At 45.9% G+C, this 18,326-nt stretch overlaps 1 protein-coding gene across 1 annotated transcript in view; it reads right to left on the reverse strand.

The window, feature by feature from the left end:
• USP22 (ubiquitin specific peptidase 22) overlaps positions 1 to 18,103 on the reverse strand; it is a 40,451-nt gene extending 22,348 nt beyond the window's left edge. The window contains exons 1-2 of the mRNA XM_034989782.1: positions 17,766 to 18,103; positions 858 to 990 (exon numbers count right to left, since the gene is read on the reverse strand). Coding sequence (XP_034845673.1) covers positions 858 to 990; positions 17,766 to 17,936 — 304 coding nt within the window. The 5' untranslated portion in view covers positions 17,937 to 18,103. The remainder of the gene's footprint in view (positions 1 to 857; positions 991 to 17,765) is intronic.
• Between the last annotated feature and the right edge of the window lie 223 nt (positions 18,104 to 18,326).

Here is an 18,326-nt window from a genome sequence, read left to right on the forward strand (position 1 = left end):
CCTTCGGCAGCATTAGCTCTCTTTCCAAAAAGGCCAACCAGCTCATCACCATTACTTGAGTCCCTCGTTCCAAGCAGGCTTTTTACGAGCGCTTGCTATGAGTTCTTAGTTACGAGTGTGGCAGTCCAAGAGGGATGACTCAGTTAGTACATTCCATTTCTACTACCAAAAAAGGCCTAAAAAGATCTTTAACTGGAATCACTGAGCCCCCATGAAGTTTCTTTGGCTTGGACCTTTTGAAAGTGATTTTCTTAAGGACAGCCTAAGAACCTCACCATCACTGAAAATATTATTCTGAAGGAGAGAAACATTTAAGGCGCACAGTCAGAAATAAAGCCAAGGACAAAACTTTTGCTTTATGTAACTTCCAGAATGTGTGACAGCTGGAACTTGTAAGTATAAGAAACATAAATTTATCTTGACGCCACAGTGCCGTTAGCCTTTTCACGACTCTGTGTTATCGAGAACGGTGAAAATCCATTATAGAAAGCGACAGAAACCACCCAGCTGGGCTGTCAGCCATGCTGACATCAATAACCCAACCCTGCATCTAAGATCTCTCTTGGTGAATTTTTGCCTCATTGAGGGGAAGGCGGCTCTGAGGTTGCATTAAAGAAAGAGCTGAATGGTGGGTCTTCGTTAACTGATCATTTCAGGTTACATAAAATACTAACTAACTTCAACTCCAGTGCCTGAAGGCAGGCTAGGTGCATGATCCCTTGGAGTCCTGTGTATCTCACCGCCCCCGGACTTCCACAAGGATTTCGGACCGGACCCTGGGAAGAGTGGTGCTGGGAGCCGCAGGCCAGGGAACAGGGGGCTGCTGGGCCAGGGAGACGCGTCGGAGGGCGCCTTACCCAGGTTGTGCCGCTTGGACTTGGCGTGCTCGTGGATATGCTTCTTTGTGAAGCAGCCAAAGAAGACACAGTGTAGGCAGGAGTGAAGCCTGTTCAGGTGGACGCCACAAACGTGACAGACGCACGACTTCGCCTGAAATTGAGAGCAGAGAATTAGAAACCAGGCGTTCCCGGACAGAAAGTGGTCAAGCGAAGCGATCCACAACCGACACGGCAGGGGGAGGAAGGGACATCACAGGGTATCATGGGTCTCACTCAACGAGATCTCTTTGTAATCCTTTCAACTGCTCCAAAAGGTACTCTTGGCTCATTTGGCTCAGAACTAGCTCCACGTAAGAAAGCTCAAGCCCACAGTCGCAGCTACCAAAACCCGGAAGTGGCTCAGATGTTTACCACGTGAGCCTTAGGAGCCCTCAGTCTCCCGCTCGGTCCCGACGGGGTGCTGCCCACCCCCTAGTCTCCTTCCCCATCCCACACCAGCAGCTCACAGCCTAGCCACCCTTCCCATGGACATCACTGTACGTTTGCGATCCCAGGTCACAGGACCACAGCCAATTTACAAGCCATCATCAACCAGCAGAGAGGGACATGAGTCAAAGTGATACAGAAGAACAAGAAAAAGTTTGATGCCAAGAGTCAGACCACAGAAACCTAAAATTTTAATCTCAGCCACTGCGAGCAGTGATAATTCTTACACACCCCAACCACCCAAGACCACCACTGTTTTCTAGCCCAATATGACCTCTGCACCGCAGCAGTGACTATAAACTCCCTGCAGATCATCAAATTGAATTTCCAGCCTCTGAGAGGACACCACGGTGTCGGATTTTCTTCTGCGGTGATGGGTGGGCAGGAAGCAGGGGGATGAAGGCCAGGAGGAAATAAACAGGGTACGGGGAAGGGAAGGTTAAGACAGAAAGGGCTGCCAACACGAACATTGCAACCCCCCGCTGCATGCACTCTAGACGCTGGTGCCGCGGGCCTTCAGATGATGTACCTCATTCAATGCTCACAACCACCCGCTGGGGAAGGTTCTGGGCTCTTCTGACATATGAAGAGTTACTTAGGTATATATATGCTTGTGACCTTTGGGTGGGTGGGTGGGTGTGTGTGTGACACAGTTAGAATGGGGACTAGGACGTGCCTAACCCCAGGAGGCCCCTCAGCCTGGAGGCAGCCCCTCCTAAGCTTCACTCTGCACACACAAGATCAAATCAAGTGCCAAGCCCAGGGGTGACAGGCTGTGCATTCACCTAGAGTGGGGGGCATGGAGGGAGGAGAGGCTCTGGGGACCGGGCTCAAACCATATTTACATAAAACACAAATCATCGTTTTCACCTAGATGGTAACTGCCTAAAGGGAAGCTGTGTGGGGACACTGATAACTCTGTCAGCCTCCAGAGGAGGAAGAACTGGTGCAGAGGAGTTGGCCAGGGAGGGTACAGGGCCATATGCTCCTCAAAGACAAGAGAGCCCTGCGGCCACAGCCCAGAAGACAAAATAGACAAGCTCCTCTCCCTGGCCCACCCCCACCTCGTGCACTCTCATGCTCTCGCTCTCTCTCTCAAATAAACAAATCTTTAAAACAAAAACAAAAATAAATGCCGCCGTAGTATAAATAGTTGTATCATCTATTGATTCTTCTAGTGATAAATCCAAGAAATTAAGTAACTGTAATTGCTTTTAGGAATACAGGGGACATTTCTAAATTACATATACAGTTGTATTTGATGTAAGCAAATGATACTTTCAGGTATCATGGAAAATTTCCCTTTGGCTATAAATATTGTAAGCAACAGATTCCTGAAGATTCGTAGTAACCACCACGAGCTAGACTCCATTTACTATTCACTACAATTACAAAGAATGGGAAAAGATTAAGAGGTGTCCTTTATTTTTAATCACTCAGGATATTTTTAAATTTTTTTTTAAGATTTTATTTATTTATATTCCAGAGAGAAAGAGAGAGTATGCACAAGCAGGCAGAGGGAGAGGGAGAAGCTGGCTCCCTGCTGAGCAAGGACCGTGGGATCATGACCTGAGCCAAAGGCAGTCGCTTAACCAACTGAGCCATCCAGGCGCCCCAGTCAGGATATTTTAAAGGCATTAAAATGGCATAAAGGCCATTTTTTAAGGCATATTTTAAAGGCATTAAATAGCATATTTTAAAGGCATTATATAGCATATTTTAAAGGCATTAAAATGGCATAAAGGCCATTATGCCTTTATGGCATAATTTAAAATTATGGCATAATTTAAAATTTAAAAGGAGCAACAACCACGCCTGACTGAGGACGACTGGAGAAATCAGAAAAGTCTGTATACAATTTCTGCTCAAATTCTACGGAATTCTATAGAATGTTTCTTACAAGGGGTATGACTTCAATTCATATGGAGAAAAGAAAATGAACCCAAAGTGGGAAGACCTGCTCTTCCAAAGAACAAGAAGGACCTAACTTCCTCCTCCCCGCGACCTCGCTCAAGTGTGTAACCCCCAGGACGCTACCTGGAGGCGGTGTCACACCCACCACTGAAGGTGTTACTGAGTGGATGGGTCCAACAGCTGCGAGACCAGTTCCCTCAGAGTAACGAAGCAGCCAGCGACGGCCAAGAGACACTAAGCAGAAAGCAGCATCTGTCTCGGACGGTGTCTTGTGTAATTTCTATCAGCACTATCCCAGAGAAGGTTCTACGATGCTGCAAGTGTTGTGGGTCTGCACTGTCCATTACAGCGGTCATTACCGAGAAGTGACTCGGGCAGCCAAGAAACTGGGTTTTTTGTTCTATTTCATAGTAATTACAAACAGCACACGTGGCTAGTGACTGGAGTGCTGGACAGCACAGTTCTAGATCCTAAATGGAGCAACGACTGACTTACACGAGGAGTTCTGTCTCCTGAGCTCATTTAGCCCCGAAGCTGAAGCACAGAAACTAGAGCAGCTCGAAATAACCCTGGACGCCCTAGGAAACGGTACACGTGATACCGACATTTGTAGGTCTGACACCAAGTCTCAGGATGCTAAAACAAAGGCAAGTGATTAGTACTGCCAAGTACTAGTGAAAAGAATTAGGTAGATGTCAACTACTTATCAAAGCCAGCTGCTGACTTCCAGTTAATTCTTTAAAGATCTCGCAACCAGTTGTAGGCAATCCGGTGACCCACTGAGCATCTGTTACAGGGCAGAGGAGCGGGTCCAATTCCGGTTTCCACAACTCTCGCTGTGGGATCGAACAAGTTACATGGTTCTCTTTGCCTCGGTTTCCTGACTTTTATTTATTTTATTTTTTATTATTTTTTTAAATTAATTTATTTTTTTCAAGATTTTATTTATTTATTTGAGCGAGAGAATGAGAGAGAGAGCACATGAGAGGGGGGAGGGTCAGAGGGAGAAGGAGACTCCCTGTCGAGCAGGGAGCCCGATGCGGGACTCGATCCCGAGACTCCAGGATCATGACCTGAGCCAAAGGCAGTCACTTAACCAACTGAGCCACCCAGGCGCCCCGGTTTCCTGACTTTTAAATGTGGACACATTTCTACCTCATGCGACTACTACGAGGATTAAATGGCTGCCTTTTAATGTACTGAGGACAGTGCCTGTACTTGTCAGGATCTGTAGTGGGCTGACCGTCGCTCCCCAAAAGGTGTGTCCCCATCTTAATCCCCAGAACCTGAGAATGTTACCTTAGGTGGAAAATTCTGCAAATGTAGTTAAGTTCAGGGTGTTGAGATGAGATTACACTTGATTATCTGGGTGGGCCCTAAATGCCATCCTGAGTGTCCTTGGGAGGGTCACAAAGACCTTGGACAAGGGAATGAAGGCCAGGTGAAGGAGGCAGAAACTGGACGGTGGGGGCCTACAGCAGGAACAGGCCAGAACTGTTCCTCCCTTCGAGCCTCTGGAGGGCCGTGGTCCTGCCAACACCAGACTGCGAGCTTTTGACCTCCAGAACTTGTTGTAAACCCCCCCGTTTGTGGTCACTTGTGAAAGCAGCCACAGGAAAGAATACAGAGTTCACGGTAGCTATTACTATCCTAACCCCCTCCCACTGACATGGAAAGGGTAGGACACCCTTGCACCACCCACTACTGATCTGAGTGGGCCAGGGAGAGGCACAGGGGTGGCTGCTTTCTGGAGTGGCTGGTTGCAGCAGGGACGGCAAGGTTCCTCCCTCACCTTCCTGGATGGGCAGAGGCAGCGGAATTCTGGAGGCTGGTGGGGGTTCCAGGAAACTCAACCCAGAGTCTACTGCTCCTGGAGCCCTTGCAATGATTTCTGTATTAAATCCCTTTCTCCCACAAACTAATTCAAGTAGATTCAGTAGGCTGCAAGGAAATCCGAAACACAGCTAGGATTTTTATTGATAGGAAAAGCAGACAGGGGTCAATAATTTAACAGTTCTGCTTGCATCCACTTGGATGAAGCCAGAGAGGATTATGCTAAGTGAAATAAGTCAGTCAAAAAAAGACAAATACCCTATGATTTCATTCACGTGTGGAATTTAAGAAACAAAACAAACGAGCAAAGGGCGTGGGGGAGGGGGGCAAACCAAGAAACAGACGTGCAAGTATAGAGAACAAACTGGTGGTCACCAGAGGAATGGTGGGTGGGGGAGATGGGGATGAGGGGGGCACTTGTGAAAAGCATGGGAGTTGTATGAAGTGTTGCCTCACTATATTATACACCTGAAACTAGTATTACGCTGTATGTTAACTAACTGGAATTTAAATAAAAACTTAAAAAAATAAACAGTTCTGATTTTACATAATTCAAGAAATGCACAGAAAGTCCATTCATTCGAGGCCCCAATACTAACAATATTTCCTTGGATACCCTAATCTCTATGATCTTCTTTCTCACACCCTCCTCCCCACACCAAGAAGGATGGGGCAGGGGCAGAAGAGGCACATGAGTCAGAGATGACTCAGTTGTATGGTGAATTCTGAGTCTAGCTTAAAGCAAGTGACAACCATGAGATGGCACCTTGAGAGCTAATGCACAACTTCCCACCACCACTGATCTATTAACATCTGACAACTGTAAGAAGGTAAGTTTAATTGTTTTTCATTCTCTTTGATGACTTTTTCAAGGGTTCAAAATACTTTTCTACCATCAGGGACTCTGACATAAGCAAAGGGACAGGAATAAACATTCCATTCTCTACACGAACTGAGGCACCAAAAGGCAAAGACTTAACTGAAATCAAACAATCTCCTCAGATTTCCCAGCCTCAGAAAGCCACACTCAGGTCTTTGACTCTCTCAACTCAAATAGATCTATTTAGCCCAACTCCCTCGAGGTACAGAAGTGAGAATTACAGTAAGTGTGATAGAAGAAATACATATTTTGGTCTTCCCAATTCCAAGCACAAAGCCCTTAAAACCCTTGAATTTCGAAGTGATCTGATTGATAAAGGTATCTTTTATTATTCACAAGTTCCTTTCAACCATGTCTAAATTTATGTTACTGAGATATTTTTGAAAAGCTTCTGGATAGCCTCAGGATGGGGTCTGGGTGCCAGGGAACCAACCATGTGATCAGAGGGTTGGAACTTTCTGCCCCACCCCAACCTCCACCAATTGCCAATGATTTAATCAATCATGCCTCTGTAATGTCTAATCAGTGTCTGTTTAATCATAACTATGTAATGAAGCCCTAATGAAAATGCTAAAAGACAGGGGGTCCAGAGGGCTTCTGGGTTGGTTAATGCATCCATGTGATGTGGAAAACAAAGGCAGAAGAAAAATTATTAAATTTCCTTACTTGTTACAGCCCACTGACAAGTTCCTTGAAACAGAGTGACATTCCTCTAGGAACTTAAGTGCCTCGATGTTAATACTTTGCTAAGGGTAAAAGGCAATCTTAGCCCGACCCCCAGGATCCTGTAAGTCTACTTTAACATATAAAAATTCCTTTGGAGGCGCCTGGGTGGCTCGTCGGTTAAGCAGCTGCCTTCAAGCTCAGGTCATGATCTCAGGGTCCTGGGATTGGGGATCCTGTCGCGCTCCCTGCTCAGTGGGGGGTCTGCTTCTCCCTTTCCCTCTGACCCTCCCCTTCCCTCTGCTCAAGTGCACTCTCTCTCAAATAAATAAATAAAAAATCTTTAAAAAAATTCCTTTGGGGGGCGCCTGGGTGGCTCAGTTGGTTAAGCAACTGCCTTCGGCTCAGGTCATGATCCTGGAGTCCCGGGATGGAGTCCCACATCGGGCTTCCTGCTCAGCAAGAAGTCTGCTTCTCCCTCTGACCCTCCTCTCTCTCATGCTCTCTGTCTCTCATTCTCTCTCCCTCAAAATAAAAATAAAATCTTAAAAAAAAAAAAAAATTCCTTTGGAAACTTCCTTTACTTCTACTCCCCCAGATATATGTTGGCAATCATCCCCCAAGCATATGACCCACAGATATATATCTGAAGGGTCTCATGACTAAGGTTTTATTAGACAGTAATAAATAACCTTTTCCTAACAATAGCTAGCCCCCTCAAGGTCCTGGAAACCTTGCTTCCAAAATTCCTTAGAGACTTAGGCCGTGCCTAACTCCATCCCCCAACTCGAAAGTATATAATGGGCCACTCCTCATGACCCCGGTGCAGCTCTTTCAGCCCATGGTCCTGTCCCAGAGCTTTAGTAAAATCACCTTTCTGCACCAAAGATGTCTCAAGAATTCTTTCTTGGCCATCAGCTTCAAACCCTAACATCTTTCCTACATCATATGCACCGCGAGTGTGGTGCACCCTGACTCCACTGGGACAAAGCTCCTGTGCCCAGGGCTCTCCCAGACCCCATCCTATGTACCTCTTCATCTGACTGTTCACCTGTACACTTTATCTTTTATAATAAATTGGTAAACGTAAGTAAAGGTTTCCCTGAGTTTTGTGAACTATTTTAACAAGTTACCGAACCTGAAAAAGGGGTCCTAATCAGGTGCAAGCCCGGTGCCAATCTGGACTTGTGACTGGTGTCTAAAGTAGGAGTAGTGCTCTTGGACTGAACCCTTAACCTATACAATCTTACACTGGCTCCAGGAAGTGTCCAAGTTGAGTCTAATCTGTACGACATATGGCCACTGTCTGCCGAGATTAGAGAATTACTTGGTGGTGATGTAAAACATTCCAGAATAATTTAGTGGGAGCACAAACTTCAGACTCAAAGTAACCTAATTTCAAGGCCCAGACTTGGTGTTCACGATAATCAAGGCCCAGACTTGGTGTTCACGATAAGTGCCCTTGGATAGGTTAGGCGACTTACCTGCCACGCTTACCTAAAACGTGTATTACGAGTACCAAAATCAAGTGAAATTATGTTTGAAAAATGCTTTATAAAATATAAAACGCTATGTAAATTAAAGAGTATTATCATAAATGAGAAATGAGTGACACTCAAGAGAGATTGGGGGACCTGTGCAGGTCACACTTTTGGGCAGAAGCAAAGGCAAAATCCCCATGGTACTGACTGCCTTGGGCTACCCTTTTTTTCCCCCTGGGGCTATTCTCAATTTAAATTCTACATCACCTCCCAACTGTCAGTTGTCAATGTGTATAGAGAGTGATCAGATTCTCCTAAACCCTCATTTTAACCTGCTCTTTCCACCTTATTCCCCAAAGCATTTTACCAGAGCTGCTAACAATAATAAAAGCTACTGATTCTGGTTTAATTTCACTCTCTGCTGCAGGTACCAGTCAACATAAGATGAGAGGAAAGAAACAAACCTCAAAGATCTGTTAAGGTAGGTCATTTCAGTCCCTGAAAACCGAGTTTACATACTTCCTATTTAATCTTCTTAACTTTCACAGCACAAAGGGCAAACCATAATATATGCCAACCTGTAAATAATTGGTTAGGCAGTCAGAGGATGCAAGGATGCAGTGCAGACCAGGACAAAAGAATCTGACTGTATTACAAATAAATGTATGCGATAATGCCCACGTATGCAGAGGGTATGGGACAACTTGCCTAAGTAACTTGGAAATGAGTGGAGGGTGTAAAACGCCAGGCAAAAGGAGCCACGGGAAAGCCAGGTGGTAACACTGCTTACCCGAGGAGGGGCAGAGTAACAATTCTGAAACCGCTGTTGGAGGGGAAAATTTTTCCTCTACCCTTCAAGATTCTTCCAGCTAGTCTAAGATTTAAATTGACATGAGATAGAATAACCAAAGAAAAAGAACCAAAGTTTAATTATGTGCACGTGGAGACCAATACTGACATTAAGACCCAAAGAAATGACAAAAGCTGGCAAAGAGACAATAAATCACAGAGGAATTGACAGGACAAAAACTTATGTTCAGGAGCTTCAATTATTAAGGAATTAAACACAGATTTTGGGCTGGGCCGTAAACTGGTAAGAAAGTAATAAAGGTCATACAGCTTTCTCGGTTCTAAATTCCCTATCTCTGCCAGAGTGTTCTTTCGTGGGCTGTTTTTAAGGAACTTTTAATTCAGAATAGACAATATGCCAAAGTGTCACATTTGGGGGCAGACTATCCTTGGTCTGGAGTCTGAGATCCGTCCCCTGAGTTTGCTTTATACAAGCAAACTGAAATTAAACAGTTAAGTACGTAGATGGTGGGTACGTTTTATCTGTTGGACAGAGAAGTTACAGATAAGCAAGAAAAGGCTAGAACGACCCATGTAGTATTGGATTAGAGTTGGAGACATCACTATGAACTCAGGTATAGTTTAATAAGGGTGGAGATGAACCACCATAGACTTGTGTGTACATGAATTGGCATATACACGTCGGTTTCTTGGCTCTGTCCCCTGAGGGCTGAGAAGCCACATCACTGGTATCAACAAGCACAGCCACTGCCCAAACCGTATTTTCTAACTCTATTCTCCAATAAAAGGACTAGGGCCCCTTGGAGAAATGGTAGATTCTAAGACCAGGGCAGAAAATATACAATATAAGCCTAGAAACTCACAGTACCAGAAAGTAAGGAAGTCCTCAAAAACAACAATAAACCAAACAAAAATTGGTAAGGGTATGCCCAAGTGACAGGGAAGACAACCGGAAGAGCTCCCACTGGCTAAAGCTGGAGAGTCTGAGCAACAAAACAGAATACTGGATTATAACCCATAGTATAAAATACCTGTAAATCCATACTGATACAAAAGATTGAATAAATACTAAATGAGTGGGAAAGGACAAATATTTCCTATAGAAAAATTCCAAATAATCTGGATACTCTGGCCTCAAGGACGCAGAGCGTTAACTGCCCTCTCCTTACATGTGACCTGTGCAGAGTGACTCTGCTCCAAATAGGACAGTATGGAAAGGAGGGAAAAAGAGCCACTTTACTGTAGAACAGCCTCACAACCACACGGTCAAGCTTTCCACCAACAGTCCTAAGTCGTGTTGACCCCATCACCCTTGACAGGGCTTGGTAAGGGCACTTCACCTCTCTGGCCTTCCCAAAAGCCATAACCACAGCTCCATGAGAAAAACATCAGACAAGCCCAAATTGAGGGGCGTCCTATAAAATACCTGAGCAATTTGCCTCAAAACTGCTAAGGTCATCAAAAAGAAGGAAAGTCTGAGAAAATGTCACTATCCAGAGGAGCCTACGGAGACATGACAACTACATGTAATGTGGAATCCTGGATGGGATCCTGAGAAAGAAAAAGGAGGTTAGGGAAAAACTAATGGGATCTGAATGAAGTATGACTTTCAGTTAATAACAATGTATCAAGTTTTGTCATTGGTTGCGACAAAAGGTACCAGGGTAACAGTAAAAGGTTAACAATCAGGGAGACGGGGGGAAGGGGGGTCTGAAGAAAATGGGTGGATTGTATCAAAGATGGACTGTATCAATGCTGACATCCTGGTTGTTAATATTTCATTACAGTTTGCAAGATGTTACCATTGGCGGAAACTGCGTAAAGGGTACAGAGATGTCTATGTGTTATTTTTTACAACAGCATGTCAATCTACGATTATCTCAAAAGAAAAATTTTTTCCATTCTGGACCTTTTACTTGGAAAGACCTGTCCCCTGCTTAGTATGAATGGTGTTATGTTTTGCTGTAAGGATTTGAGATTCAAGGCATCAATAAATAAAGCAAAAGTTAATTCCACAAGAGAATAAAGTTTGAAAAGAAAAAAGTTTACTTAAAAAAAAAAAAAGACATATCCAAAAAATGAACTGAACTTAAAAAAACAAAAACACAAAACCCGAAGTGGGCCCAACAGCATTCTCAACGTCACGGTGTAAGCACCGGGCTGAGTCAATGACCTGTGTCAACGGTGAAGCCAGCGACACATGCAAGCTCATGGCTCTCGGTTTATGATCTACCAGTGTGTCCTGTTGATCCAAGTACTCTGTCTAAAGCCAGTAACAGAACTGTCTTCCCCCAATGATGATTTCTACTAAACAGTTCAAAGGAATCAGAGATTCATTCAGATCTCAAGGGACGGATCTCAGACTCCAGAACTAAAGCAGCACTTATAAAGAGATGACCAGTGCACAGCCCTGGACTAGTACGTCTTTTTCTAAAACACATGGCAAAGTAACCACTGACTCAACAGAAGCAGGACCATTTTCCTCCTGCAATAACTTCCCTTTCCACACAACAACCGAACACCTGAGCCACATTTCCACAACCCTGACTGTAAGAGCTACTCTCATCTGAGGCAAGTGTCCACAAGCTAACAACCTATATTTGTCGCTTTGTCAAGATTCAAAATGAAAGGGCATTACGCTTGTACTCTATGAAATTATACTACCTTAAACTTTCATGTGTCATACTTAGTTTTTGTATTTGTCTCCTTTTGGCTACCTCCCTCCCCATGTTTCTCCATAAATAAAAGTGCACTTTTCAAAGGCATCTCAGGGGGCGCCTGGGTGGCTCAGTTGGTTAAGCAACTGCCTTCGGCTCAGGTCATGATCCTGGAGTCCCTGGATCGAGTCCCGCATCTGGCTCGGTGCTCAGCAGGGAGTCTGCTTCTCCCTCTGATCCTCCCCCCTCTCATGCTCTCGCTCTCTGTCTCATTCTCTCTCTCAAATAAATAAAATCTTTAAAAATAAATAAATAAATAAATAAAAATAAAGGCATCTCAGGTTTGATGTCAAGTAGACAAATCATGTTCCAATCCCTCAGTAAAGGAAAACATATATTAAAATGACTTGCCTAAGATTATTCCTTCTTTAAACTGATTACCACGCTTAAGTTACATAAATTCTTAGTAAATCCTACAAATTGAAAGCTTGAAAAAAGGGGAAAATAGACAACGCTCTTTGCATCCAATGGAATATTAACCGCACACAGCTCAACAGATCTATATGCATGGGCAACAAGTGAAAAATGGAAACAAGATACACAGCACATATGTTTACATAAATAAAAACATGTAACTGTTTTATATGCAGATGTATTTATCTTCTTTTTTAAGATTTTATTTATTTATTTGACAGAGAGCACGCCAGCAGCAGGCAGAGAGAGAGGGAAAAGCAGGCTCCCTGCTGAGCAGGGAGCCTGATGTGGGGCTGGATCCCAGGACCCTGGTATCATGACCTGAGCCGAAGGCAGACGCTTAACCGACTAAACCACCCAGGTGCCCCTATAATTTTTTAAAAATCTGGAAGACCCAGGCAGCAAACATATCTTGACAGTGGTGGTGTGGGGCCAGAAATGACTCACCATATACATTCAATAAGCCTATTCGATAAGGTGTTTTATTTTTACACATTAAGAGTATGTTCAGGGCGGGCGCCTGGGTGGCTCAGATGGTTGAGCGTCTGCCTTTGGCTCGGGTCGTGATCCCGGGGTTTTGGGATCAAGTCCCACATCGGGCTCCCTGCTCAGTGGGGAGCCTGCTTCTCCCTCTGCCTCTCTCTCTGTCTCTTATGAGTAAATAAATAAAACCTTTAAATATATATATATATTCAGGGCACCTGGGTGGTTCAGTCGGTTAAGTGACCAACTCTTGGTTTCGGCTCAGGTCATGATCTCCTGGTTGTGGGAGCAAGCCCCACATTAGGCTCCATGCTCAGTGCAGAGTCTGCTTGAGACTCTCTCTCCCCCTCTCCTTCTGCCCCTCCCTCTGCTCTCATGAGTGCTCTCTCTCTAAATAAAATCTTTAAAAAAAAAAATGCAAAAAAAGAGCGTATGTTCATATTGTCACTTATTTTAATTGTTATTTTTTAAATACACAGATTCATGTATTTTAATCTTCCTCAGTAAAACTGACCGACAATTAAGCATCTAGAATTATCTACGCATTCCTTTATTTATGTTCAGGCTCTAATTAGCCTATGTGTAAGAATTATCATTGGGCATCTACAAGTACTCTAAATTTTAAGGCAGATATTTGTAATCCGGCTGTGTGACACTTATTATTTAATGGCATTTTGACAATTAAGATTTCAATTCCTCCTTAATCGCAGGAAACAAACTGAGGGTTGCTGGAGTGGGGGGTGGGGTGGGAGGGATGGGGTGACTGGGTGATAGACACTGGGGAGGGTATGTGCTCTGGTAAGCACTGTGAATTGTGCAAGACTATTGAATCTCAGATCTGTACCTCTGAAACAAATAATGCAATATATGTTAAGAAAAAAAAGAAAAAGAAGAAGGTAGCAGGAGGGGAAGAATGAGGGGGGAAATCGGAGGGGTAGACGAACCATGAGAGACGACGGACTCTGAAAAACAAACAGGGTTCTAGAGGGGAGGGGGGTGGGAGGATGGGTTAGCCTGGTGGTGGGTATTGAGGAGGGCACATTCTGCATGGAGCACTGGGTGTTATGCACAAACAATGAATCATGGAACACTTCATCTAGAACTAATGATGTAATGTATGGGGATTAACATAAGAATAAAAAATAAATAAATAAAATAAAATAAAAAATTTAGCCTTTAAAAAAAAAAAGAAGAAGAAGAAGGTAGCAGGATGGGAAGAATGAAGGGGGGAAATCGGAGGGGTAGACGAACCATGAGAGACGATGGACTCTGAAAAACAAACTGAGGGTTCTAGAGGGGATGGGGGTGGGAGGATGGGTTAGCCTGGTGGTGGGTATTGAGGAGGGCACATTCTGCATGGAGCACTGGGTGTTATGCACAAACAATGAATCATGGAACACTTCATCTAAAACTAATGATGTAATGTATGGGGATTAACATAAGAATAAAAAAAAAAAAGGATTTCAATTCCTCAAGACAGAAACCCAGGGTTCAGAGTTGACTCTGGACTGAAGAGAGAATGAGAGTTCTAAAAAACAGGGAATCATTCCACATTTAAATGGTGGTGTGAAGACCACAAACATCAAACAGAACTGTTAAAGTAAGGTATGACTACTGGATCTTAGAGCCCTCCCGCCTCTTACCTATCATTTCCCAGGTAAGTTTCCTCTCTAGCCCCTTTCTCAAACGAAATATTTCCCTAAGAATTTCTACCCAAAGGCTTGCTTCAGGCCCCAAATTTTGTGCCTCAGACAGAAACCTTCAAAAGCAGTTTACTGTCCTCCAGATTACTGACCAAACTAAACCAGAACCCATATTAATCCAAAATTACACTATGTTTGACAACTCTTCTTCACTTGGAGCAAGGTATAGTTGGTAAGACTATTTACTACATCTATAAAGAAGGCCGTGTTTTGCTTTAAGATTTTATTTATTTGTGAGAGAGAGAGCGAGCGCATGCACGTGCACAAGCAGGGGGAGGGGCAGGCAGAGGGAGAAGCAGGCTCCCTGCTGAGCAAGGAGCCCCATGTGGAACTCAATCCCATCCTGGGATCATGACCTGAGCTGAAGGTAGACGCTTAACACTGAGCCACCCAGGCTTCCCAAAAGGGCTGTGTTTTGAGGACAAGTTGCTGCAAAATTTTAGAGTCACAGAAACAGTTCAAAAAGAGGGGAGTGCAGGGCGCCTGGGTGGCTCAGTCGTTAAGGTCTGCCTTTGGCTCAGGTCATGGTCCCAGGGTCCTGGGATCGAGCCCTGCATCGGGCTCCCTGCTCCGTGGAAGGCCTGCTTCTCCCTCTCCCACTCCCCCTGCTTGTGCTCCCTCTCTCGCTGTGTCTCTCTCTGTCAAATAAATAAATCTTTAAAAAAAAAAAAAGAGAGAGAAGTGATTATTTAAAAAATGTTCCCCGTCCTCCCAAGGTCTATATATTCAAATTACAGTGTAGACTTTGTTATGTCATAATAACCAGTAGCACTTAAAATCTTGATGTCTTCATTGTCAGTTTTTCACAAACCCTAAAATGGTAAGATATTTGCTATATTCAAGCAGAGTCCACTGTGGCAGCACTGAGTCCTAACTCACAGGAACATGGGAACATTTTTACATTCAGTAGTACACAAGTTTTACTGCAATTCAAGCCTATATTGGACAGAAAGTTATCAAATCTGATCACGTTCTTCTTACTCTGTGCCTAGCAAAAGAAGAATCAAAGGTGGATACAAAAACCATAACCGTTTTCTACTTAGAGAAAGCTCACCTGTTTATCCAGGGCTTTATTGAGATACCACCTCACACCAGTCAGGGCTTTATTTCTATGGTTACACTGTTGCTGAGACTTCAACCTCAAAAGGCACCTTTGTTTATTTAGGAAGATTATAATTTAAGTTGAAATATTTTTTTAAAAGATTTTATTTACTTATTTGACACAGAGAGAGAGACAGCGAGAGAGGGAACACAAGCAGGGGGAGTGGGAGAAGGAGAAGCAGGCTTCCCACTGACCAGGGAGCCAACTCGGGGCTCGACTCCAGGACCCTGGGATCATGACCTGAGCCGAAGGCAGATGTTTAATGACCCAGGCACCCCGTTAAGTTGAAATATTTTTACAGGAAACTTCATATTGTTAAAACCAAAATATATATATATATACCAAGCCTACATACAGATCTACTGAGAATCCTACTCACTGGGAAACATGTATTGTTCACTGTTAACCATGAGGGTTAAACCATTTGTCAAACCAACTCTTCCTTGGCTGGGCCACTAGAGAGTGCTAGACATGCAGTTAGACAGGACCCAAATGATACAAAAATGAACCTCCCCCCACCCCCCCCAAAATCTGGAGCAGAAAAGACGAAGGATATTAGGATTCCTGGCTGGTATACTACAAAAAGGTATTGCAACAGTGACAGACCTGCAATTTGAGGTAAGTATTTATCACCACCTCTTGTCTGTCAATAACTCAAGTTTTTGTAAGTGAATAATAGAGACGTGCTTCAACAGCTCCCAAACTAAGCAACTGACATTAAAGGATTAATCCAAGACATATAGCAAAAGAAAAAGTGATTCCTTACTTTAGGAAAGGAGACAAAGTTAATGATGTGTTAAACTTGACTCCTTCAGCTTTGTTAAAAATTTACAGGGGAAGGGGAGAGAGAAGATAAAAGCAGGGGATTCCTTAAGTAAGGAATCCAATGTGGAGAGGAACCTTACACACACCATATAAATCTCAACCACTAAACTAATGACATGGAGCAGTAACAAGATTATCACCTGAAGACCATCGCTTTCAACCAGGATATTTTTTCAGGAGCACACAATTCCATCAGCAAGAATCTCACTCTGATCCTAACAGAAATCATCTCTGACTTCAGTTCATCCTAAGAGGTAATGCTTCCCAACACCATCACTAATAAAAAGAAAGAAAACTGGTGCTTAACCCCTACAATCTCAGGGGATGTTAGTTTAAAAAAAAATTTTTTTTTAAAAAGCTACAAGGTGTAAAGAGCCTCAAACCTCCGAACCTCACTGAACTGCAAAATCGCGTTACACTCTAACAAGATTTATTCAGATAATACCGTTATTTTCCGATTTCCACATAATTAATAAGCCTAATGGGGCATTCATCTGAAAAAGATAACACTTAAAGGTAATTTCCTCAACGTCTCACGGAGGTAATCAGTTTCTTACTAAAGCCTCCTAACGCAGAAGGCACGCCTCTGTCCCACCTTCCCGTCAAACCGATCTTTTCTTTAAATCCACTCCTCCGTAGCTACAAGCGATTCTCCAAAACACATCGTGCTGATAACGAAATGGCCTTCCCAGACAGAGGTGTACAGTGGCTTGACTCGCTCCATTTCCAACTGCTCACCCCCTCCACCCACGTCCGTATCTGAAACGAGGCGGGACGATGCCGTCTCCCTGCATTCCTTCCTGCAGACCCTGGAGCCGGTGCGGTGTTCTGCCCAAGCACCACACCGTTGTAGCTTCATACTGACAACTCCCGGTCGAGACACACGGCTCAGTTTCCCTGACCCAGGTAAGCCTTAACGCACGCTCCAGATTAATGGGTGCTCAGCATGGTGGCAGGGGACGGACCCACAGCAGACCACCCAACAGGCCCCGGAGTCTTTGTCCCTTTTTAGTTTTCTGTCCTACGTCTGCTCTTTGCCCCCATCCCCGCCCCCGAACCCTTCCCTGCCCCGGAGGGTTCCTCGGTGAGGCCTGGCGCTGGAACCTGGGACACCTTCCTTCTCCGTACCAGGCTTCCATCGTTACCCCGGAGAAGAAAACCACCCGCTTCCCAGATCTGCGCTCGCCCACCTCCGGAACTGGACAGGCCCCAAACCCCGCCCCTGCTCCGCCCCCACCCCCGCAGCGGAGGGGGAGGAAGACGGGGGAGGGGAAGAGAGGGGGCGGGAGGACCGAGGCGGAGGGGAAGGGGAGGGGGGAGGAGGAGGGTGGAAGGGGGGGAGAAGGGAGGTGGGGAGGGAGGGGAAAAGAGGGGAGGGAGGGGAGAGGGGGCAGGGAATAAGAAAGAAGAGCCCTCTCGGGGGCCCCCCCCGCCGGCTAGCGTAGCCCGGGAGGGGTCCGCAGGGGGCTAACAAGCCCTCCCTTCCTTCTCCTCGCACCCCAGCAGGGCCCAGAAGCCCCACACCACCCACTTGCTGGGCAACGCTGCAAAAAGAGGGGTCTCCCCCGGCTCCCAGCTCAGCCCGCAGTTTTCCGGGGGCAGAGGGGACTCGCACCTTGCGCTTGCGGGCCTCCGCCGTGCCGCTCCACACGAAGCACTGGTAGATGGCCCGCAGGTTCTGCTTCCAGTTGTCCACCTTGAAGCTGCTCAGGTGCGAGCAGCCCGGCGGCGTCACCACCAGCTCCGCGTCCATGGCCTCGCTCTCCGGCTCGGGCCGGGACACCATGGGGGGCAAGGCCCGGCCGCGCGCGGGGGGCGGCGAGGGGGACGAGGACGACGCCAGCGCGGCGCAGGGGGCTGCTCGGCGGCGCGCCCCGGCCGGCCGGGGAACGGGCGCCGGGAACAAAGCGCGGGCAGCCGCGGGGCCGGCGCACAAAGACCCGGCTGCGCGGACGCCAAGGAGGAGGCGGCGGCCAGCCAGGCGCCGCCCGCGCTGCGCTCGCCCGGTTCGCGGAGCGCGGCGCGGGGCGGGGCGCGGAGGCCGCCGGCGGAGGTTACGTCATCCCCGGCCAGCCGCGGGCGCGGCACTGCGCACGCTCCGGCCGCTCCCGGGCCCGCCCGTCCACGCCGCCGCCCCAGCCGCGCGCAGGCTCCGGGGCGATCGGCTGAGTGAGTG

The sequence above is a fragment of the Mirounga leonina genome, unplaced genomic scaffold, assembly GCF_011800145.1.
Source record: "Mirounga leonina isolate KUSES-001 unplaced genomic scaffold, KU_Mleo_1.0 Mir_488, whole genome shotgun sequence".
NCBI lineage: Eukaryota > Metazoa > Chordata > Mammalia > Carnivora > Phocidae > Mirounga > Mirounga leonina.